This window comes from Fundulus heteroclitus, chromosome 5, assembly GCF_011125445.2.
Source record: "Fundulus heteroclitus isolate FHET01 chromosome 5, MU-UCD_Fhet_4.1, whole genome shotgun sequence".
NCBI lineage: Eukaryota > Metazoa > Chordata > Actinopteri > Cyprinodontiformes > Fundulidae > Fundulus > Fundulus heteroclitus.
In genome coordinates this window covers 32,320,213-32,346,382 of record NC_046365.1, presented here as the reverse complement: position 1 = coordinate 32,346,382, position 26,170 = coordinate 32,320,213, and the positions used below count along the sequence as shown (strand labels likewise).

At 39.2% G+C, this 26,170-nt stretch overlaps 1 protein-coding gene across 2 annotated transcripts in view; it reads right to left on the bottom strand.

The window, feature by feature from the left end:
- trip10b (thyroid hormone receptor interactor 10b) overlaps positions 1-9,748 on the bottom strand; it is a 28,490-nt gene extending 18,742 nt beyond the window's left edge. For both annotated transcript variants that reach the window (XM_012882453.3, XM_012882454.3), the window contains exons 1-3: positions 9,514-9,748; positions 2,073-2,188; positions 607-660 (exon numbers count right to left, since the gene is read on the bottom strand). In XM_012882453.3, coding sequence (XP_012737907.2) covers positions 607-660; positions 2,073-2,188; positions 9,514-9,537 — 194 coding nt within the window. In that variant the 5' untranslated portion in view covers positions 9,538-9,748. The remainder of the gene's footprint in view (positions 1-606; positions 661-2,072; positions 2,189-9,513) is intronic.
- Positions 9,749-26,170: the final 16,422 nt, after the last annotated feature.

Here is a 26,170-nt window from a genome sequence, read left to right as displayed (position 1 = left end):
CTGTTTCCAGCTCTTTCAGGAGGGATAACAAGGCGTTCCCAAGCTGGCTGCAACATAGAATCTGTTCAGCGAGGTCTGGGTCAGCCCAGAGGCCTCCTCTCTCTGGACTGCATCCAAAACACCTTCCCACATGGCCAAACCTCTTCGGACTCTTTCTAAAGCAGAAATTCTTCCAAATAGATGACACGAATACTTATGAGATATATGTTATGGAAATTAGTAATTGCTTCCATTTGTTGTAAATGACAGCACTTCTTGGCAAACATGCAGTATGACTAATTTGGTTTGACTCCAGCCAAATACACAATCGTCTTCAGAGGATATCTAAATGTTAAGGTAACTGAAATAATCTAAAAGTGCAATTTTCCTTAAAAACAGACACCCTCTCTGCCTCGCAAGCTTATTGGCATGGAAGTTTAATATCGGTTTTTTGCCTTTTGATTACATTGATTTTTATGGCTCTTTCACAGGTTTCTTATTTTAATAGAAGTCTAAGTGTGCCAGTAACAATCAAAGTGGCCATCAAGCTGTTTCAAAACCAAAATGAAGGGTAAGAAAAGAAAACCAAAAGTATGCATGTTCTCAATCAGTGATCTGTTCTCTTACTTGCACTCCTGCTCTTCTTTGTTTCCCCTTTTGGAGTACTTCTTTGTCAGGGACCTGTTAGGGAAGAAACAGAAACTAAGCTGATAGTCATACGGCAGTATCAATGAATCTGTTCACTAAAGATGTACAGTTCCCTTCAAAAATGTTCATCCCCTCTAACTTTGTCAAAATCCTTAATGTTGCTGCCCCAAATTTCAATGTGGTTTATTGGGAATTGATGACAGATCAAAAGGAAGCTGTGCATAATTGTAAAGTGTAAAGTAAGGTAAGTGTTTTTTCAAAATATTTTAACGATAGAAATGTTGGGGAAAAAAAGCGAGGCCAGTATTTGCGATCACCCACAAAAGTTGTAACTTTGAACCCCTCACTGCTGCATGTTCAGTTGCACGTCTTTGGGGAAAAGAGTTCAAGTCTAAAAATGTTGCCCAGTCTAGGGTGTAAAAAAAATCCTCAGACAGATCAGATGGAGAGTCTGTGGACATATGTTTTTGAGTCTTGCCGCAGAGTCGCAGTTGGATTCAGGTTTGGACTTTGGAACACGTTTTAAGCTAAACCATTTCACTGTGGCCCTGCCTGTACACCTCTCTAGCTGGTGGGTGAACTTCCATCTTTTACAGCCTTTTATAATTTACCTTTTGTTTATTTAGCATTTTCCCATAAAACCCGACTAAACCTGTCCAAGCTGAGAAAAAACAAATCCCCACAGTATAATGCTGCCACCATGACTACATGCAGTGCCGGTTTTCTGTCATATTTTCAGTTTTGCATGTAGTTTAATTTGACTTTGAGAGCACCTTCTTCCACATGTTTTATGTGTCCTGTACATTACTTGTAAAAAAGAAGAAACAGGGTATCACTTGCTTCTCTTCTATAAAAGCCAGATTTTTGAAGTGTACGACTAATAGTTGTCCTGTCAACAGATTCTCCCATCTGAGCTGCAGATTTCTGCAGTTTCTCCAGAAACGCCGTGGGTCTCTTGGCTGCATCTCAGATGAACATTCTCCTAACCCACATTCTCCAGTTATTCCACACTCTGTTTTCCGATGGGATATTATTTAGAACCTAACCCTGCATCAAACTTTTTAAGTTTTATCCCTGTTTTATCCCCTGTTTGGTATTTTTCTTGATCTTCATAAGAGTGTCGTGTCACTAAAGCTCTCTGACTAAAAAATATGTGACTTTTGAAGGTAACCGGCTGAACCAGATTGTTTTTAGAGGTATTAGATCCAGGGGATGAATACGTGCACACCTTTCTGATTTTTGAAAAGCTGAAAAACAGGAATCCTTTATCTTCCAGCCATAGTCATAGCTTTGTTTCATGTTTGCCTCTCACATAAAATCACACTAAAAGGCGTTGAAGTTTAAAGCAGTTGATGTGACAAAATTAGAACATGCTCTGAATACTTTTGCTGGGAACACTGCACATAACCGCTGAGAGAGAGAGAGAAAGAAAACACTTAGCACACCTGAGCTGCTTGGCGTAGCTCTGTTCTATCTCCGTCCGCTCCTTTACAAACTTGATGTAACGCTCCAGCAGGTCAAGGCCAGACTGAGTGTGCTTGTCGATGACATCATTCTGGTCCTAGAAGGAAAAGCCCAGAGCAATTACATACCTCTTGTGAGACTCACCATTAGGTTAACACATGTAACACGCAGCTTTTCCCCGAGGAAGTTAGTTTAATGTTTAACAGCGACACACTGCCCAGTTATGGGGTGTGTACTTCGCAGGAAATTGTCAGGCTGCTTAGATTCTTTTAGGAGATGTACGCAATGCGTTCTTTCATGGACAACAGTGCTTATTTCTTTTAAGTGGATTGTGGGGTTTTCTAATCAGCTTGCAAAACATAGTAGGAACCTAAGACCTTCTGTGAGCACATTAAACAAACAGTTCACAGGTGTAATAGTAAAGGACCCACATACAGTACTCTCCTTTCAGCCTTCAACTCTTGTCTATTTACACACAATACCCTGCTGAAAACACAGAAACTTGTTGGACAGGTAGCATTTGTTCTCACTGCACCCTTTGGCTTTTATCCCCACAGCGCTGGATAACAACACCCGCTCAAGGGCTTTCTGAAAACAGACCTCCACAAAACCGAGCTGACTGCACACATATAGGATGACGCGGAGACTCGGGGTGGATCCCTTGCTTGTTTGTGTCGAGTGAAATAATAAAAATTAAAATCTGTTTAACGGAGCCGTAAACACAGATACCGAGGTGTCCGAAAGGTGAAAATCTAAATGGGGATCACAGATTAACACAGTTAGTGGCGGTGTGGATAAGGCAGAGCTGGACACAGGCAGTGAGAGAGAAACGAGCAGGAGCAGAGAACAAGGGAGGACAATGGAGCGGCATGTTTGTACCAGGAAGGAAAGCAATCAGGGAAATCAGTTGGCTAGAAAGAAAAGAAAAGCAAAGCAAAGGCTGGTGTTGATAGAAAGATTAACCCGGAGAATGTCTGAGCTATATCACTCCTGCGTAGGAACATACTGTAACTTTTCTCCCTCTGCATGCTTGTGCGAAAAGAGGAAATTTTGTTCGCGAGAGAGAGCTCAGGAATGAGATAACCATTAGCTCAGTCTACCTCCACCCTGTGACTGACCGTCTCTGGGGCTGCTTAGAACCCTGGAACCAGTTTGACACGTTGCGGCTCGCATTATGACGCAGAATACTGGCAGCCGCAGAAATGTTTCTGGTCTTTGCTTATTCTGCCTCATCTGAATCATAATAAAAAAAACTTCACAATGGCAAGACCGGTTCTGCCAGTTGCTGGTAAACTGTTTCTTATCCGCTCTTGGTTTTTTCACCAGGGTTTTTGGTCAAACAGGTGGAACCAATTACATTTCAAAACTGCCTCCAGACATACTTCACAAACACAAATCAATTGTTCTGCTTAAAAAGCCTCTTATTAGTGTGGTTTACTAAAAACAAATGATGCAGCAAAGTGGGCTAAATTACATTAAAAATAAAATCAATGAAATTATAAACAGAGGTTAAGATATAAACATATAACCTCTCTTTTGTTTGATTAAATGTCCCTTAGTAAGCTGCACCGCTTTACTATTTACTTGTTCTTCAACATAGAAAGTCCCCCTGCACCATTGGTTCTGGATCTTTGTTTCTGTGCACTGATCTGTTCTGTAGGAGACTTCTTCCTGTATAGGAGGAATTGTTGAGGAGAAACAATACAATGAGCTCCGTCTCATATATAGAATATTTTGTTGTGCGTAGTTTTCTTTTTAAAATTGTTACCAATTTGTGTAATAAACTGAGCCTGACTGGATTATATCAGAACTGGCATAACATTTGAATGAAATTAATCTATGTGAGCAAGTCCTTTCATTTGCTCCTTTATTCAGGGGTCAGCACAGGAAATAATTTCAGCCTGCACACACCAGAGTTTTTACCCTGGAGGCTCTTACTGACACAACCGTGGTCAAACGCAGGTTCCCATTTCCAAAGAAGCAGACTTAGCTCACTACACCGCCACAGGGCGACACCGAATCTCTCTATGTGGTTCAATTAAAATTATATATACATTGCTGGATCTAGCTTGGATCTGTTTGTCATGTAGAGTGATTTTAGATTTAATTTGTTGTGAACAGGACTGAATTGAATTGTTTCAACAAACTTCTAGCATAATTCTGGGCTGCATATTTGACCAATCTACTTGGCATAATTTGTATATGATAATTGGCTTTTTCCTGGCTGGTTTAAAATTGCATTGGGGTTGAGGTTGGGGCTTTGTGGAGAACACTCTGGAAGACTGACGTTTTCCTTTTGATGTGTCTTTGATTTGCGTCCTATTGGAACACCAAATTCTGTCTAAATTGCCATTTAAATATGCCCGTCAGATGAAAGGAAACTGAAAAGTTTTGGTGTTCAGGAACAACCCAGAAACCATCAAGGCTCGAGCCTGAAATGAACTGGAAAACTATGAACCACCATAGATCATCAAAGACTGAAAGGGTGGCAATCAATGTAACCCTGTTCCAAAACCGATACCTTATGCCCATATGCCTTCAGGTGAACAGTTTTATGGTCAGACGACACAAGGGCTAAACTACTCAGCCAAAATTATAAGGCTTTCAAATCTGAAAACACTGTACCAACTTCCAAGCATGGTAGTGGCAGCACAGTACTGTGGGCCTGCTGTACTGGTGCATTGATGGTTGAAAGCTGAAGGAAACTGGGTGTTCCAACAGGACAATAATCCCAATCGCAGATCAAGTCTGGATTAAGAACAGATAAACCATGGTAAAAAAAATGGGCTCTTGGAATGGCTCTGACCTTAACTCTATTAAAATGTATGGATCATTTTGTCAAGAAACCATTTAAATTGAGTTTTGCCAATTCTACCTACAAGAGTTGTCAAACAACAAACTAAAATCATACCAGAAGCTTGGTGATGGCTGCAAAAAGCCAATATTTGAGTGGTAGCTTGCTTCAGGACAATTATCCAAATATTTGAGAGGGTGTTTGCATACATATAACCTGTATGTTTGGTTTTTTCCCTGATCAGAGAATTTCCCATAAATAAAAAAAAAACAGTTTTCCTTTTTTCATCAGTGATTTTTCTATATTGTATTATCAGTCACCTTTAAAAAAAAGAATTTGTCAAATGTCAAACAACTAAAGTTAAAATGACCTTTCTGATGATTTTGGCACCGGTAAACGTCTGGCCTGCCCTGTACCTAAAGGTTTGACAACCACTCAGAAGTTAACATTGCTGCAGCCGCTGTTTGAAATCTAAACACAACACGACGGCCAAGGAGAATGAAGGTGACAACAGCTTAAGAAGCATTTAATTAATCCCTTGTGACTAAATTCAATTACAAACCTCTTCATCAGCTCGGAACAGGTGGATCAATGAAGTTTGGGCTAATGCTTCATATAGAAGCTATCAAATTGTACCGAAGTAACCGATTCAAGTGCTAAATATGTCATATAAATCTCCTTAAACGTTTTGATGGCTTTATTTATTTTTTTGTTATTTTGTTGGTTGGGAAAGAGTTGAAACTTAAATCTCACCTACACGGTCAAATATGGATAAATTGTCCGGATGTGACACAAAATCTCTAAGTTATGTGTGTGTTTACTGAGGGGCATGAATTAACAAGCAAAGAAAGCACATCCTACAAGACTGGTAAATTTCAAGAAAGCATGTCAAATAATAAAATATGTTTCCATAAAACACTACAAACTGTTCATTGCTTGGAAATTATTGGCACCCAAATGACCTCGTGTCAACATTTTGTAAGGTTAGAGCGCTTAAAACCAGCTACACACACCTGCACCTCTTGTTGTCCAAAAGGAAGAGTAGATTGAAAATCCTTAAAAAATAATAATAAATTGCCAATAGAGATATATAAAAGAGATAAATAATTTCCAAATGCCTATTCTTCCTCAAAGGTGACTTTGGTGAGCTTTGAAGAAAATAGTTCTTATGCTTACACTATAAAGATGCTAAACAGCTCTGTTACCAGAACCCGTTGCAGGGTGGTAACAGCAAGAAGAAACTAATGCAATGATATAGGAAGGGGGAAAATATCAAATGAGAGCAATAATTTGAAGTTTTTTTAGGTATATGTTTACAAACTGGAACTGAAACTACAGTGAAGAGCTACAAACGTATGATACATATATGACCTGGTTGTTGAAAAGTGTGTAATGAAGTCATATTTTTTATTAGTAACTAAAGATGGAGAAACGTTTTACTCTCTTAAAGGAACATAGCGCAGGTTCCAGAGGTTTTGCAAATGTTTTCCCCCTCTGGTGACAAGTTGAAATTACACCAGTGTTGTGCACGTGGAAGGGAGAAGAGAAAAAAGCATCTGCCACTGTAACTACACAGATCTTTTGTTAAGAGGCGTAATTTTCTGAGGTAATAAAGTTATAAATATTGAAGTTTGCTCGTGTTCTCATGCTAGTCCGTCGATGATGACAGAGATTCAATAAAGAAGGTAGGTGAACAAGATCGTGCAGTGCCTCACACCCACATGCACATCCAGAGGATTCGGGCCAAATCACTCTCATAAACTGACTAATTGTAAATAGAGGTTAACTCTTTTTACACGTCAGACACGTCGTGTATTACGGCATGTATGGGAAGCAAAATAAATGATATTCAGTTGCCTCATGCACCTTTAACAATACATACAAGGACAGTAAAAATGTATTTTTTAAGAAATTTTGTCATGTTTACATTTTTAAAAATGTGACTTTGATAGTGATCGCTAGAAGCTAAATTGTTAGAATTTTAGGAATGACAAATCTTAAAAAAAGAAAGAAAAAAAATTTCTTAATTGGGACCATGAAAACTTTTAGAAATGTGGAAAGTTCACAATTTCATCTAAACCTATCAGTGTTAAAGAAACTATGTAGTGGTGTATTTCTTTTCACTTCAAAACAGAAAGGGAGAATGAAAGCACTTTAGCTCAAGTGTGAGCCGCCAGAGTTGACTAAATGTTCTCAGAAAAACTGACCGAAAGTCTGAAAGTCGGGTTGCTTCCAACTTAACCCTGTTTGGTGCTGCCATGATGACCCAGGTAGCTGAGAATTTGCACAGCCATGTAGCATTCAAGCCACATTTGAAACGCAAGCCTTAGGCAAAGTCCACCCTGTTAATCCTTAAGAACTTCCAAAAAAAGTCAAAAACAAAAGAAGAACTGATTAAGAACTCAAGAACTGATTCTAAATCCAGTTCAACCAGGTTAAAATTAACCAATTTATGTTTGTAGTTCATCACCTAAATATTCTGAACGCACTTCAAAGCTCCAATATGAACAACCTATCTTTTAAAACATTTAACAGCATAGCTGAAGGACTTAACGTGATTCACAAAGCGCACTGATTATGTCATCACCCAGCATGTGTTACATAGCTTATGTCAGCTAATTTACGTGAGCTGTTCAGCTAATAAATCATTTTGTTTTCTCCTGTTATCTTTGCTCATAAAAAACTGTATTTGATCATGGCCGATTAAAAAACCCCACAACTGACCATGACATTTTATTCTATTGGGAGTTTGATCAATTTCGTACTTGGGGGGCGACAGTGGCGTGGGAGTTAGGGAGTTTGTCCTACAATTAGGGGGTTGCCGGTTGGATCCCCTGCTTAGACCATCTCAGTCCTTGGGCAAGACATCTGAATTGCCTGCTGGTGGTGGTCAGAGGGCCCGGTGGCACCGATGTGTGGCCTGGTTTCTGTCCCAGGGCAGATGTGACTAATAACATAGCTCACCACTGTCAGTGGCTGAATGACTCACTGTAGTGTAAAGTGCTTTGGAGTTGTCAGCCTTGATAAAGCACTATACAAGTACAAGCCATTTACCATGAACAAAAGTGTCACTGGAGTCTTTAAAATATGTGTCTTTTTTTAACTTGATACATACCAGTTTATATCCAGGTTACTGGTAATTACAGCAAGAAAAACTAACTTGTTACAGGATGAAACTATTGCCTCAAACTACTTTTTATTATTGCCATTTTAGGTAACTATGATGAAACATTTGTCAATTTCTCACCTTTTTTCAGTAAAAAAGTTTTTTTTGATTAAACAATTTGTTGATTAAACTAGGGACATGCTCCAGTGGCGCAGCGGTAGTGAGCGTGACCCATCAATGGAGACATTGGACCACATTACAACTAATCTGGATTCAATTCCGACCTGAGGTCCTTTACAACATGCCCACCCCCCCCTTTAAAACTCCTTTCCGGTCAGCCTACTTTGTAAAAAAAAAAAAAAAGCCACTAGTGCCATAAAAACCTAGAAAAGGAATTTTTGAACAATGTGGCTCTGACTTATTTGTGACCTCCTGGATGAGTTCTCAGTACGCTCATGGAGTAATTTTGGTTGTCTCTTGAGAAGGTTCACCACTGTTCTGTGTTTTCTCAATTTGTGGATAAGCGCTCTCGCGGTGGTTCGCTGGATTCAAAAAATGACTTTTTAGCCCTTTTCATTCTCACTTACTTTGTTTCTTATGTGTTCAAGAGTTTTAAAATTTTACAATGATATGTTGGTACGTGAGCTGTTTTTTGGCTACTTCATGCTGTCACACAGGTTCCATTTAAGTGATTTCGTGTTTCCACAGTTCAAGCGGTAACCAGATATGGGTGCAGCTGGTGAAACCGAACTCAATTTCCAAACAAACAAGCAAAAAAATGCCGGTAACCACAATCAATTCATGATTCAACAATGGGGGCAATTGCTTTTTCACACAGGGCCAGGTTGGTTTGACTAGAGTTTTTTTACCCCTAAAAATTTTGATTATTTTACAATTGGATTGTTATTTGACCATTGTCTTTATCTCATTTTGAGTCTAGATTATTTGAAACATTTAAGCGTGACAAAAAAGGGGGAAAAAACAACTTTTTTACACTACAGTAAACACGTCTTCGCCCTTTAGACTCCATAGATGGCACTGTTGTTATTAAGTTGTGTGTAATATCGGGCTTTTCTAACCTGTTGAATGTTACCTAGATATCCAACTGAAACTGTCTTTTCTATGGAAGATTTGATCCCTGAGGGGGGTTGTGAAGAAAGGAGCAAGAAAGAGCAAGAAAGGCTTGCTAGAAAAGGCTGATAAAGTACACCAACAACAGTGTAAAGAGTGCATAGCTTCCTGTCAGCAGAGAGAGCCATAAACCGTGCTTTTACTACCCCTGCTAATGATGAGGTATGCAGAAGTTGCGAAATCTCCGTATCTGCGGGAGTCTGGACAGAAAGAGTTCCGTAAAGAAGTAATCTGCTCTAGGGTTAGAATTTCTCCACGTTAAAGAACATTACATAATGTGTCTTCAGAAACAAAAGCAGGTACTACAGACTTAGGAGATATTTTAAAGCTGTTTTTTTTTTTTTTTTCCTATCAAGAAAGATCCCAGAATGGTTGTCAGCTGTCATCTCACCCAAAGATCCGTTCCCCAGTCCATGTCTGCAGAAGTTAAGATGTTTTAGGGACAAAAAAAGAGAAATCTTCTCTGCTGTTGAAGGTAAAAACACAAAGCAAGGAAAAATAATATCCTGGTTTAGGAGCAAAGCTTGCACCAAACTTGGTTAGTATGAAAGTGAAGGAAATGTCAAGAGGAAGTCTACGCCTTCCTCCTCCTTGGCACCGACACGGCTGTCTTGTCTCTTCCAGCCGCCGAGAGAGAGAGAGAGAGAGAGAGAGAGAGAGAGAGAGAGAGAGAGAGAGAGAGAGAGAGAGAGAGAGAGAGAGAGAGAGAGAGAGTACCTAGGCGCCGTTTTCCAGAAACAGCTTCGAGCGCTCCTATAGAGGAAGGAGGGGGGAATGCAAACCTACCAGCTGTTTGCTTTATCTTTCAGAAGCAGCTTGAGTTGTTTTCCCCCATTAATGTTCTTGGAAGCCCAACACAGGAGCACAATTATATATATATATATATATATATATATATATATATATATATATATATATATATATATATATATATATATATATATTAAGCATATTAGACTTAACGCACCAGCGAAGGCAAGACATTTTGAAAGTGTTAATATGCAAAACATCATACTCAAGGTGATGCCTTGGCTGTCAAGCGTGAACACAGAACCATATTTATATTACAGACTGGTGGGTTGTTTGTACACTGTGAAAATAAATGTTGAGTTTATTTTTTTACAGTGTAGGCTACATTAAAATTATTGGAATTTTATCAACCATTGTAGTTTATAAAGATAATGTAACATAATGGTTAGGTTCGAACAACCTCACCTGTTTTATTTTGGTAATACATCATACATAAACATTTTGACTGTAAGTGAACTGAAGTGGCTGATTCAGTGCCCCAGTAAAATACCATAACCCAGTAAACCTCCCGATGATGCTGGTGATGATTCTCGGTCATCCAGGTCATGGTCTTTCCAAAAAAAGTAAAAAACAAAGCAACTGGACATGTTTTCCGTAGTTGAAAACAAGTCAAGTTGCTTTGTTTTTTTCCTTTTTTTTTCCTTTTTTTGGACCTCCCGATGATAATTCAACAAACAATTTGGGCCATTAAATAAATAAATAAAAAGTATCAAAATGTAAACTCTAAAAAAAAAATTAAAGAATCTGTTTAGAAGGAGATTCCAACCATTTGCATTTCCAGCTCCACAGCATAGACAGTGACTAAAATCACCTGGTTAAGAGAGAATGAAGCAAAACCAAGCAGGGTTATTACTTTCCTGAAACCGGATTCTCCACCTCTGGAATTATGCAGTATTCAAACGTTACATAGTAGCACAGTTAAAAATGCTCTGAAAACGCTTTGAATAGCAAAGCAATGTTTCATTTGTATATCCCAACTGGGAAGTCATTAAGCTTCCAAAAAGTCTAATTTAGCTCTACAGGAGAAAAAATGGTTTTAATAAAAGATTATGATGCTTCCCCCAACAGTCTTAAAACAAGACAGTTAAGTTGATTGGTCTTTCTAAATTGCCCCTAATGTAAGTATGCTTGGTCGTTTGCTCTGTCTCTGTGTTGCACTGTAATGGACTGGTGACCTGCAGGGTGTACCCCGCCTCTCGCCCAAACACCGCTGGAGATAGGCCCCCATATATAACTCTGAGGTATCACTGCTTTTCCTGTGGCACACAACCGTTTTGAATGAACACAGGGCTGTGTATGTGTAAAACAACATAAGTCCCTCCCAGTTGAGAGTACATTACGACACATGAAAGGGTCATGATGATACCTGCTGTTCGTGATTTAAAAAAATGTGGGTGGGGTAAAGACTTTGAACCTCAGGAATGCAGTTCAGGCAAGCAATTTCCGTGTGAAGCTCTGAAAGGTTCTCCAGCACAACACTGACACCATGTGTCAGGTGAACATGCAGCCAGGGTCTCATGTTAAGTTTTAAAATTAGTTAATTTTACTAAACAATGGAATTTATATAATTTTTGTTTTTTATTATATTGTCAATTATGTATGCTAAACCCACGTTCCCTGTGAGATTTCTATATTTAAATCAACTATACCAACATCCATGCATATGTTCCCTTCAACCGGTAAATCCTTGCAGGATTGCTGGATCCAGTGCAGCAGAGTACACTGTGGACAGATCAGCTGTCCATCACAGGCCAGCCTTAAAGAATAGGGTGATATCCATGCACACATTCTGACACTGAAATTGATTTAAAGGTGACCAGTTAACCTAATATACATATTTTGGATGGTGGGAAGGGGAAACGCAAGCATTCGTGGAGAGAAGACGCCGGCTCCACCGCAAAAGGCTCAAAATGGTGCCATCTTGCAAAACGGCAACAGCAATCGCTAATGCACCACCACAGCCGCCGGAAGAAACCAGTTTCATGATTTAATCCAGCAAATATAACACCTTTAAATGCGGCCAGCAGTTTGATATGAAAAAAAAAAAACACGACTCAAAAATCCAAGCTACAAGCTGTATTAAAAAGAAGCCAAAAAAATAAAAAAATAATTAATTAAATGCTGCGTATATCAAACACACCTCCTTCCACATAAGGAGGAATTTCAGTTTCTACTAATGATATAAATGAACTATCCCTGATTCTGCTCAAATTTGAACTGTGAGTGAGGAGAACAGCTGAGTACCAGTATACAATAACAAAGGTTCTAATATGAGACTTAAAGTTGTTCTAGATCATTGGTCTTTGATCATGCCAAGCTGCTGCTTTACTGTGAGACATTGCAGAGGGTCAGGCTCGGTGATAACTGATTTATAAATTAAACAAACGGGCATTATGATAGTTCTGCGATACTGCCTGAAGATGGCACCACATCTTTTTATAGCTGCTCATCGCGCCCAGTGCTGGATTCTATTTAGACTCAAAAAGGACCATCAAAACACTATCAAGATGGACGCTTGGTGTATATAACTTTATTTTATCATGATCAAATGATTTTTGGTCTTCTTTTTTAAAGCATATAGCGTGGCTACATACCTTTAATGCTCATCATGTTTATGTGGGCATGAATACCTTTCCATTGATCATATCTTCATCACAACAAGATCTTATTCTACTGGGAGTAGGTTTTGCCCTTCTATCCATGGCACTCATTACACCAGGGCTGAGAAATATATCGAGATTTTTAACGTGAGACAATATCATTTATATCAAGAGGGTCTATGTTGCGTTAGAATTATACTTTTATGTATTCCAGTAGTTAGTTTTTCAGCCATTTCTCACATCCATATACAGTTGTTTCTTAAAAAATGTGTCTGTGAGACGTTTGGGATAAAGCTTTGATTCAGAGATGCCTTTTAATAATTACTTTGTGAAAGGAAAAGCATATTGAGATAAATATCGTATATCGACATTAAGCCTTAAAATATTGAGATATTATTATTGATCCATATTACCCAGCTCTAAACCAGCCTATACGTTTTTTCCTCCAACTAAACATTTGTTAAAAGTGACGAACTTATGTCTCTTAAAAAAAGAGGCAGAAAAATGTGAGATCAGGTAAAAATCAGCACCGATTATTTATGCTTTTATTCTACAAAATTGTGGCTTTAGGTACTTTTTTAATCTACTCTTACTGGTTTATCATTACTGTTAGCAACCTTAAAACACTGGGAAATTGTTTATTTTTCAGAAAACAAAATGTTTGTCATTAAAAAAACAAAGTCACAAAAATCAGTGCATTACCACAATAGAGTCTCCAGTTAGATCAGTCTTGCAATCTGCTTTGAGATAATCTAAATAAGGTTCCCGTGCAGTCTGGAAAAGTCCAAAGTTTTGATTAAAGTATTTTCCAGGTGAATTTCTCCAGATGCACACCATAGTTGTACCACCTGGGGTTTCCTGAAGGCTAAATGTGGACATTTGCTTTGCAGAATTTTCATGATTATTGTTTTCACATCTCTGTTAGGCCAGATTTTGTAAAAGATATAAAACATAAATGGATTTTGGTCGCGTGTCAATATATTCAAGCTATTCATAGAGGATTTTCAATCTGGGCGCAAGCGATTTATGCTTCATAGAACTAGGAATGCATGTAATGAAATACCTGCAATAACAGAAAAGCAGACTTTTAAATAAAGTTTTAAAATATAATTATATATTAATTTTGCATCCAAAACATACATTTGCAGCTTTCAAATATTAGTGTTTGGAAACTAAATATGATGCACTCTTTTGGGTTGTATATAAACTGGCAAGAATTTATGGTCAAAGTCAAAGTGTCTATAGAAAGGGGTATTGCTAAGTTTGGCTATCGGACCTAAAGTACAGCTGCTTGTGTTTGTATCAGTGTTTTTATTAACATTTATTCTTCAGTGGCATGCACTTAAATTTTACATGTCTGCAGAGAAACCCCTGAGCAGTATGTCAGAACACTGCATAAGATTTTGGATAATTTGTTAACAAACGAAAATGCATAGAAGCGATTCCTGATGAGGATCTGCTACCAACTCTGGATTCAGCTTTCAGTTTCAGTTCAATTTTGTTAAAGTTGCGCCAATTCGCAACACGTCATATTAAGGCACTTTACAAAGTCAATTCCATTTAACCATACACACATTAATTAAGAAAATTCTATCAAAGGAAACTCAGCAGATTGCATCAAGTTAGTGACTTGCAGCATTCTCTCCTCCTGGATCCGACCAGGACCTGCAACATCATCCATCAAAGTTTCACACAGTCATTCACAAATGAAATGGGCCACACAGACATCCATCATGACTTGTGGACTGTCGGAGCCTTAATCTGGCCCCAATATGTACAAGTGAACCCCTTGCAGCTGGAAGATGGTATTCATCTGACCGTTATAAAAAATAGTCTTCATCTAAGTTTTTAGGGAAAGAGATTCTGAAACTGCTTCAGGATATGTCTAACATTACGCTGTCACGTCTTATTTGGCAATTTGTTAGGCTTGATGGTTTATCGTCCAAGTTGATCTTTTGAATTTGGAAGTGGTGAAAATAGGGCAGCTTTTAAGGATGTAACATGGAGATGAAACAAAAAAGAAACAACCTTCTTATTAAATCAAGGTTAATTTCGAACAGGATTTAAATGGAGGACAAAAAGAGACTATGAATGAGGTGCACAAGACTTTTATTCATCTTCATGAAGTTTATGTCAGTAAAGACTTAACTTCTGTATTGGATCTAAAAAGTATATAAATTTAAAATCAAAGTATATAATGTTAACATTGTATTTTCTTCCGTATTGCTTTTTTATCATTTTCTATTTTATTTGTAATCACCTGTAAAGCCCTTAGGTTTGTATGATATAATGATATAATATTAATAACAAAGTCTCATAGGTTCAGTGGCACACATTTTAAACCCAGTATCCTCAACTTTGTTAATTACAGGCAGTAGTTAGATATTACTACCATTAATACGACTGTAGTGTCCTTCAGTTAAACTGACATTTTTGGTCCCAATACACAAGATGGTTTATATGTATATATATATATATATATATATATATATATATATATATATATATATATATATATATATATATATATATATATATATATATATATATATAACACCTAACACTGCAGGACCTGGAAGACTTGTGGTGTTGAATAGAACCACGGATTCTGCTGTCTACCAAGAAATTGTGACTTCAAGCTGAACCCAACTTGGGTTTTGCAGCAGGAAAACGAACCAAAACACATCAAGTCCACCACTGAATGGCACAAGAAAACAGAATGAAGACTTTGGAGTGGCCTAGTCAAAGTCCTGACCTGAATCCTATTGAGATGCTGTGCCATGACATTAAAAAAGCCGCTCATGCTGGTAAACCGTCCAATGTGGCTGAATTAAAACAATTCTGTAGAGATGACAGGGCCAAAAGGCTCGTTACAAGTTACTGCAAACCAGTTATTAGATTTAGGTGGCAACCACTGTTTCACACAGGGCCTTAAAGGTACATATTCACGTTGACATTTTTTAAATTGATATGCCAGTAACTCACTCTGGTTGCATACGTTTTTCTGAGAGATTATCATGTCCTGCTGTTGTAGTATTTATTTTAGTTTTTGCTCAATTTGTTAGTAAATATAACCTATTCAGTGTATATTTACCATAACAACATCATGTGACTGGAGTTACATCACTACACATGCGTACAATTGGTCAACAAGCCAAAGCAACGGAGGCGAGCGAGTGTGGAACTCCCTGCGTAGTTGTGGGGAAAAAAAAGTCCAAGATCAAGTGTAAAAAGGAACAAGAAGATGTTTCCGTCGGTTTTCCACGAGGCATTACAGCACGACCACTCAGACGGGACTTAATTTGTAGCTGTGTCAATGGCGACCATTTGGCTTTCTAATAGTTCTACAGTACTGCCAGTAGATGGCGCCATGTCTGTTTATGTCAGCTCATCTCGCCCATTGCTGGGGTTCCACCAAGGCTCAAAAAGGACCATCAAAACACTATCAGGATGGATGGTTGTAGTATATAGCCTTATTTTATCATAATCAACTGGAATGTGGTCTTTTTGGTATAGGCATGTAACGTGGCTATATACCTTTTAATAATAAAGGTATATAGCTTTCCCTTATATAGGAAATTTTTGACCAATCTGTATAATCTGACTGATTATGACTTTGTAAAGTGCCTCGAGATGACATGTTTCATGAATTGGCGCTATATAAATAAAATTGAAATCGAATAAAAACCTTCATTGAAAAACAGAATCTTTTGTGTTTTCCTATATTGTCTTTGACGAATATATACATGTTTTTGACGTTTTGAAACACACAAATTAAAACACACAATGTTTGTCTCTCTCTCTCTCACTCTATCTCTCTCTCTCTCTCTCTCTCTCTCTCTCTCTCTTTCTCGTTAGAAGGGTCTCAAAGTAAATTGGCTGGACTTTAACAAAATTCTGTAAAGAAATATGTTCACTGAAACTGGTGTGCTACCCTGTGCCCTAGATTCAAGTCCTCCATTAGTAACCTTTCAAGCCGATCAGCAAACAGCAGGGGCCAATGCAAAGAACTGGGCCTTTGCAGATCTGAACATTTTGGCCATTTGATTGCACTGCATGGGGTTTTTGAGCTCTTGTTTGTAAGGTTAATGATGCTTTATTTGTTATTTTGTTCTAGACTCTGTCCAGCCCTGTGGGTTTAGCCATTCGTTTATGCCAATTCCACCTCATTCTCTGTGTGGTTTTCAACTAGGTTTTTTTTTTTTATCTCCCTGTTAAGCCAGGTCAGCTACGAATAATACAAAACGGACTCAATTTAGTAGAAAAGATTCAGCGACCGATTTTGCTGCCTCACTGCAAATTCCCAAAAGGTCATAAATGAGACATTATATAATAAAAGAGAATCTTATAATGAGCTGTCTCATTCTTTTTTGCTTAGACATTCACCTTCCAACAAATTAAGACCCACACAGAGACAGTCACCTGCTGTTCCTACTGTGAAGCTGCCCAGGTAAAGCTGATGAGCGCTGTACTCAGAGCCGATGGAGAAGGAGGAATACTGACACAAAGCTCATTCTCCATCCTCATAAAAATAAAAATGTTTTCCAGGCCTTAGAAAACACAAAAAGCTTGAACTAACTTGACGTCATGCACCAAGGCCCGTGATAAGGCAACAGTTTACCAACTTTTAATTGCTAATTTAAATCATCTTTTTAGTTTTTCAATCACAGGCTCTAACAGTTCCTCCAAATAAAAAGGAAGCACCCCCACAGTGTTAGTAATGTGGTTTTCCTCTTCTTACCCAGCCAGTATTCTCCAGCTACATTACCAAAGCCTGCTTTATAGTGTTTCCAGGGCCTAAAGAAGCTTTCCATCCCATTCAATTAAATCTTATTTATCTAGTGCCAATTCATGAAACATGTCATCTCAAGGCACTTTCCAAAGTCAAATTCAATCAGATTATACAGATTGGTAAAAAAAAAAAAATCCTATCTAAGGGAACCCAGTTGTTTGCATCAAGTCTTGCCAAGCAGCATTTACTCCTCCTGAAGAAGTATAGAGCCACAGGGAGAGTTGTCTGCATTGTCCATGGCTTTGCAGCAATCCCTCATACTGAGCAAGCATGAAGCGACAGCGTGAAGGAAAAACCTCCGGCAGAACCGGGCTCAGTATGAACGGTCATCTGCCTCGACCGACTGGAGGTTAGAGAAGACAGAGCAGAGACACAATAAGAGAGACAAAACAGCACAGAAGCGCACGTTGATCCAGGAATCTGTTCTATATTAGATGATAATAGCAGGTGATCTGTCTTCCGATGATGTCACAGCTAACAGAACGCCAGACCAAATGAACCTTCTATGAAGAAAAAAAGAGAGAGGACAAAAAGTTAAAAGCTGAAATGACAACAAGCAATGCAAATTGGAGAACAGTAGGAGAACTCAGCAGAGTGAGAAAATTAGACCCTGATGTCCTCCAGCAGCCTAAGCCTGTAGCAGCATAACTACAGAGATAGCTCAGGGTAACATAGGCCACTCTAACTATACGTGTTGTAAAAAAGGAAAGTATTAGGCCTAGTCTTAAAAGTAGACAGGGTGTCTGGCTCACGGACCAAAACTGGGAGTTGGTTCCACAGGACAGGAGCCTGATAGCTAAAGGATCTGCCTCTCATTCTACTTTTAGAGACTCTAGGAACCACCAGCAGACCTGCAGTCTGAGAGCGAAGTGCTCTGTTAGGAACATACGGGGTAATCAGAGCTCTGATATATGATGGAGCTTGATTATTAAGGACTTCATAGGTGAGGAGGAGAATTTTAAATTCTATTATTGATTTAACAGGAAGCCAATGAAGGGAAGCTAAAATAGGAGAAATATGATTCCTCTTGTTGATTTTCATCAGAACTCTTGCTGCAGCATTTTGGATCAGCTGAAGACTTTGAACTGCATTTTGTGGAATTCCTGATAGTAAAGAATTACAATAGTTCAACCTTAAAGTAACAAATGCATGGACTAGTTTCAGAAACCTCCCGTTTCAGAAAGCTGGGTTGGTGGATATCCAGATTAACTTCTGGGATAAATTCCTGCAGTTTCATTTCAGAAAGCTCAGAAGCTTTTACCCTTTGTCAAATTATGACAACAATTTACAACATCCCTGCTACCGAGCAGAGTTGTTTGGGCTAACTCTGAGTTTTTCCTCCTTTTTAGCTGAGATCTGCACAAGCACATGTCAGAAAATGTGTGCCCTTTTCTGAAGGAGCCTGTATGCTGGAGTGCAAATACTCTAAAGAAATCTATGTTGAGAGAGGCTGAGCAGAGCATGATTAAATGTCTTATAATTTCTGGATTAATATATTTTCAAGTGTTACCGTTTTTCGCCACAGTCAATGATTTATCTTAATATTCTCAGTCTCAATATTGATATTACCTTTCCTGAAACCAAATAAGATAAGTATGACAGAGTGAGGTAGATCTACCCAGGGTAGCTGCTTTCTACCCTGGGTAGATCGGTCATTCTTTCTCAAACGGGGCTCTGTTAATTATTTTCCCTTAGTTTTTTGTATCTGTGTTTCTACTTTGCTCTGGTCAATTCATGCTCCTCCTTCAGCTGCTCTACCACCTCTCTGCCACAGCTGCTCCTTATTACATCTGTTTAGCTCTTCTGGTTTGCTTGTCTCGGTATATAAGTGCCAATGAGTAGCGCCTTCTCATTGTTTCCTGCCTGATTCTTCCATTTATCTGCCATGCTCTCTGTCTCCCTGTCAGAGCCCCCTGTTTCCCTGCCTGTCCTCTGCGTACTGTTTTCCTTGTGTCACACCAGTTGTTAGTTATTACTTTATTTTATTAAATAAATCTGTTGCCCTACACACTACAGTTCATGGCAATTTTGTTAAGATCAAGCTTCGGTAGTGTACACTTAAGAATTTTTTTTGTATCAGTTTATTAAAGTGAAGTTATGCAAATTTTTCTGCAGCTAACAGAGGGTGCAGGTAGACCTCGAGCTGTTGCACCTGGTTGACTCATATGAAACATGGGCCTAAATAATTTCAATCTGAAAAACTCACACAGAAAGAAAAGGCAATTAGAAGAATTTTATTGATACAATATTTTAAGAGTTTGGCGCTCAGACCTCGGCAGGAAAAATTCACGCTGAATTATACTTGAATATGCATTAGCAGGCGTATGAGAATAGGGATATTTCCCCCCGGGTCTGAAACTGGTGGTGGAGTGGAGATAAGCAAAGTTTGTTCAGTCCATATGATGATCTGTTTGAGCTTGATGTCCAACTTGAGAAACACAGGTTTGCATGAACTGTCCATGATGAGCAAGCATGAAGCGACTGTGGAGAGAAAAAACTCCCCCTTGGGAAGAAACCTCTGGCAGAACCAGGCTCAGCATGGCAGTCTTCTGCCGGACCGTTTTAATGAGTTACTGGGAATTCCATGAGAGTCCAGGAGGAATTACACTCTAATAGGAACGAGGTTGAAGGAGCACCGTAGGATAGCCAGGCGAAGCTTGCTACGATGGTGGAGAAGGGGATGGAGGTGGGTTGAAACCGGTCGACAGAGTCCAAACCGGACACGCGCAGCCACTGCTTGCTCGCTGAGGAGAAGGCCGAGATGAGGATGTGGAGTTCTTTTTAAGATGAACCCAGGATGCTGATTGGCTTTGAGGAGGAGCAGTTCAAAGCTGATTGGCTTGCGTCGGAGGCGGATGAGTCCCTGATTGATGGAGGTAGGCAATAGAGTTTCTTCAGTCTGAATTTTCGCTTAAGCTGCATTAGTTTTCAGTTGGAAAACATATGCCATAATTTATATCCAAAAAATAAAGAAAAACAACAAACAAAAAAGCTTCAGCTTCTGAGTTTAGCAAAAAATCTAGAATGCAGTTGATCATCTGGACTTCATCTAATCATCAAATGATTAGTGGGCGCACCCCCAGCTCCTTCTATATCTACGCTCCACTACTGATCTAAATCTTTTCAAATCAAACCTCAGAAATAATTTATTCAGGCTGACTTTTAACAGCAAATAGCCCCCCAAGATTCTGTTCCTGATTTTTTATCTTTATTTCTAGTTCTTATAGTTCTATCTTTTGTTTTGTTTGTCTCTGTATGTTTTATTGTAAAGCACTCTGGACATCTTTATTGGTTGTGTAAGGGGCTAAATGAATAAATTGACTCAAATAATATTAAAACAACTGAGTAAACATCCTCCACAAGCAGTCCATGGGTCCGTTCTTCGTACGTTGCTTAAAACATCCAAGATCAAATGAGACATCCAAGATGATTTCATCCGGCTAATCCTGATCCGGCTAATTGGGTTCTTTGAACACACCTGTTGTTTACGATTAGTATCACTGGATTGGGTTATCTGAGACAACTGCGCGTTCATGCGTTTGTTTAAAAGGGGAAATGTATCGATAGTAGAAACAATGATCAGCAGCGCTGCTATTCGCTGTTCAGCATGGCCAAAGAACTCCCACAGTTTTTTCCCCAGCAGAACAAAAGCTTTTAATGGAAGGTTATGCCGAATTTGAGTCATTAATTAAAACACCTAAAAATCTGTTAAAGCCAGGAGAGAGGGCTGGCAAAAAGCAGCAGACAAATTAATGTGTAAATACTGTCCAAGGTAGATGTTTCTATCACTTTCTACAGTATTAATTTTTGCATTTTAATAATCTGTTCTTTTATGTCAGAGCCTCCACAGGACCCACTAGAACATGGGGACAAGTAAAAGTGAAATACAAGAATATTCTACAAAATGGTAGCCTTTAATTATTATACTGTATTTTAAAAAGGCACTTGTTATGTCAAGAGATCCAAATTTCAGTGTCATTCCTTAGATACGGGAAGTAAAGGACACGTGCAAACTGGGAATTTTAACAAAAAAAAAAAAACAATCTTTATCCATAAAAAATGAAAATCTTCCTTTTCCAAGTCATCCACAGTTTACACGGTAAAACTGTATTGCTCCGTGTCTAGATAATCCAACCATAGTTTTTTCTAATACAATATATGGCTCGACAGGAAGCAAGCCTTTCAAAGTAAACTAAACTTCACAATAAAATGGCCCGAACAAATCTTCTTACTGAATAGGATAAAAATAAAAAGCAAACCACCATACAAATAACTTAAAATTTTAGATTTATGGCTCCAACACCACTTTTCCTCTTTAAAAGCCACTGTTAAATTATGTGTTTGTCTGTTTATAACAGCCACCAAGAAAAATCTCTACACTGTCGCGCTGCTCTAAAGGATCCTGTCTATTGTGCAATACGCGATTAATTCGAAAAACTCTGCAAATTATTCTTGCACCTTCCGCAACAGGTTGCTGTCGTAAAAATGGACATAGCTACGGCAGACTTCCCATCTCCTCCGCTTATACAGCCGTGATCTAATCTTGTTTACATGAAATAAGCCTGCTCTGGAGCAGGCTCAAGCTGGCACATTTGTTGCTATGACAACAAGTGCAGGAAGTCTTTCGAAGAACCAAACGATCCAAGATCATACCAAATCGTCAACAATGAAATCCTGCTAACTGAGTTAGCGACGTACGAAGAACGGACCCCATATCTTTTTCCAGAAAAAGTCCAATGTTAAGTCCATATGAAAATAATGAGTCATGTGTCAGAAGACATCTGCATCATAAGAACTACTCTTTCTTTTGCAAAAAGAACAAAAAAAAAAAACATTGGGCTGAGGCAGAGACAAAGCACAAAAATGGTCCAAAAGTCACTAGAGGCTAGAAAGCTTGGGAATAAGGACTAGAACGCTTGCTGGAAGAAACAAAGATGAACTGGCATGGAAAGAAGGGAACAGACTGATTAAATACAAAGGAGGTGATGATTGAGAGCAGGGGTCCGTTCTTCGTACGTTGCTTAAAACATCCAAGATCAAATGACATATCCAAGATGATTTCATCCGGCTAATCCTGATCCGGCTAATTGGGTTCTTCCAACACACCTGTTGTTTATGATTAGTATGGCTGGATTGAGTTATCTGAGACAACTGCGCGTTCATGCGTTTGTTTAAAAGGGGAAATGTATCGATAGTAGAAACAATGATCAGCAGCGCTACTATTGGCTGTTCCGCATGGCCAAAGAACGCCCACAGTTTTTCTCCCAAGCAGAACAAGAGCTTTTAATGGAAGGTTATGCCAAATTTGAGTCATTAATTAAAACAAACACCTCAAAGTCTGCTAAAGCCAGGAGAGAGGGTTGGCAAAAAGCAGCAGACAAATTAATGCGTAAATACTGTCCATGGTAGATGTTTCTATCACTTTCTACAGTATGAATTTTTGCATTTTAATAATTTGATATTAACTTTGTTCTTTTATATCAGAGCCTCCGCAGGACCCACTAGATCATGGGGACAAGTAAAAGTGAAATACAAGAATATTCTACAAAATGGTAGCCTTAAATTATTATACTTTATTTTAAAAAAGGCACTTGTTATGTCAAGAGATCCAAATTTTAGTGTCATTCCTTAGAGACGGGAAGTAAAGGACATGTGCAAACTGGGAATTTTGACAAAAAAAAATCTTTATCCATAAAAATTTAAAATTTTTCCTTTTCCAAGTCATCCACAGTTTACACGGTAAAACTGTATTGCTCCGTGTTTAGATAATCTATCCATAGTTTTTTCTAATACAATATAAGGCTCGACAGGAAGCAAGCCTTTCAAAGTAAACTAAACTTCACAATAAAATGGCCCGAGCAAATCTTCTTACTGAATAGGATAAAAATAAAAAGTAAACCATCATACAAATAACTTAAATATTTTAGATTTATGGCTCCAACACCACTTTTTCCTCTTTAAAAGCCACTGTTAAATGACGTGTTTGTCTGTTTATAACAGCCACCAAGAAAAATCTCTCTACAATTACACTGTCGCGCTGCGCTAAAGGATCCTGTCTATTGCGCAATACGCGATTAATTCGAAAAACTCTGCAAATTATTCTTGCACCTTCCGCAACAGGTTTGTAGTCGTAAAAATGGACATGGCTACGGCAGACATCCCTATCTCCTCCGCTTCTACAGCCGTGATCTAATCTTGTTTACATGAAATAAGCCTGCTCTGGAGCAGGCTTAAGCTGGCGCACATGTTGCTATGACAACAAGTGCAGGATGTCTTTCGAAGAACCAAACGATCCAAGATCATGCCAAATCGTCAACAATGAAATCCTGCTAACTGAGTTAGCGACGTACGAAGAACGGACCCCAGGTGTGTTAAATCAGGCTGGCTGGGAGCAGAGGTGGGGCAAAACAAAGCTGCCACGTCACAAACACCAATTAGGCATATAAAATCCATCTTTTTGCAAAGAACTGACATGATTATTAGAAAACATTTTCTATTTCAGAATGACTAAGATTTGGTAGCGTTAATCAGATATGCTAATGTTATTTTAGAACTTTAGACCTTTATCCATCATGCAGAATGGATAAATATTTGATGTATGGGATACTGTACATTTGTCTCCAGTTCGTTCTGCAGTAAGGCAAGCTGCCAAAGTACAAAGTTCTGAAATGACCAGAATAAAATTCTGCAGGATGCAGAAGGTAAACTTTCCTCAGAGATACATTTCATAAAAGATTTTGCTGCAAGAATCCACCCGTCCAGTGACCTAATTAAACTCTGCCAAAAGTTTTGAAAATGAATGCATTAAATTATTTCACTGGAATTTTATGTGACTGACCAACAAGTAATTGGCTGTTAGATGCAAGGACATAAAAACATGTACTGCACTTTTTCACAAATAATAAAAAAAAGTGCATCAACTCTGGAGGATCAAGAGAAATCTACACCTCTGTAGGAGAACCTGTCAATAGGACATGTATTAGCTCCACTATTACACCATGAGTTTGCCATTTGTGGAAGTCAGGCAAGAAGAAAATCAAAGTTGAAATGTCAAAAGAAGTCCAATTTATTAATCTAGCTATTTAATGAGACATTTAGAGAACAGAGTATACCCAAAGAAATTTGTAGATTTTTGCCTACATGCAAAGTGGAGTGTGTGTTAACGCCAAGGCAGCACATAACTTGGAACACAGTGAAACATGGTGTTGGCAGTATCATGCCATGGGGATGGCCGTCTTGAGACGGGGCAATCTTAGAAGATTATATTTTCCAATCTTTTAAAGAGACTAGGGCAAAGGTTCACCATCCGGCAGGACATCGGCCCTAAACATGCGTTCAGCGATACAAAGCGATATAAAGTCTGGCTCTGTGGCTACAAAACTTGAGAGAGTGAAGTGCCTTACACAATATCGTCCTGCAAAGTTACTTTTTTTATCCTGCAAAGTTACTTTACTATCCTTCAAAGTTACTTCATTTATCTTGCAAAGTTATTTTATTATCCTGCAAAGTTACTTTATTCTGAAATCTACTGCAATTCACTGAAATTCTTAAGCTTTATGCAAACGAAATTTCATTCGGTACGCACTCTGTGCATAACCTGACAACAGCCAGCTGCATGTATCGCTCCGCCTAGCTCCACTCACATACATCTGGGACACCGCCATAGGCATTGCCTTTACTGAAGGCTGGGCCTTATCAAAACTCCTTGCATATGATTGGATAAGCCACTTGTCTGTCATCTTTATCGACGTGCTATTTCAACCAGTCACACCGAAGCTAACCCGTGACGCTGATGAGACCGACGCCGGAAAAAAAAAAACTTATTTGTTTTTTAATGTGTTTGCGGCTCTAGTGCAGGGTTTCCCGCAGCGCTATCTTGGCGAGGCGGCCGCGGAAAACGTGTCGTCCACCCGCCCCCCCCCCCCCCGCTCCGCGGAAAACGTGTCGTCCACCCCACCCCCCCCCCCCCCCCCGCTCCGCGAGCCGGTCCGCGGAGAAAAAGTCATCCACCCCCCCCACCCCGCTCCGCGAGTCGGTCCACCTCGCATAAGCAAATTCCTGCGGGAAACACTGTAGTGGCAAGCGTTTTATTGACAGTGAGCTGACAGGAAGAGGGGGGAAGATAGGCGGCAAAGCGCCGCGGGTCGGAGTCGATCCCGGGCCGACCGCATTGAGGACTAATAGGCCTCCCAATATGGTTAGCGCGTCCACGTACGCGCCCCGGAAAACAAAACTTGCCAAATCCGGTCGGGAGAAGGGCGAAAACATGGTTTCCACCAACAAAAGCCTTCAGAGCCGTTCTCTGATGTTCTTTTAATGAAACAATATCAGATAGATTGGACAACACGGAAGAAATAGCAGCATCAATGCTAACGCTTGCTTCCTCGATGCGAGCCGCCATTGTTGTTGGAATCTCACGGTGGCTTCTCCACTACGTCACATCCATGAAACACCCGCCCTGCGTCCTGATTGGCCAGACCAAAAATTTGGTTGGGGAAATCACTTTCAATGAGCCATGTCCCAGATGTATGTGAGTGGAGCTAGGCGGAGCGATACATGCAGCTGGCTGTTGTCAGGTTACTCTGTGCATACAAAATGACAATAAAGTTTGTCTAAGTCTAAGTCTAATATTTGTGCAAGGCACTTTACATCTTTTAAATAATTCAGATATTGTACCCCATCTCCCCACATCGGTTTCCATGTCACACTAGCCACACAGTAGTGTGTTTGGACCCCCTGGTTAGCTGGTGTAAACCCCACTGGAGTTCTTGGTTTCCCTTATATAGGACATTTTTAAAGGACATGTTTGACCAAACTGTCTAATCTGACCCAATCTGTATAATATG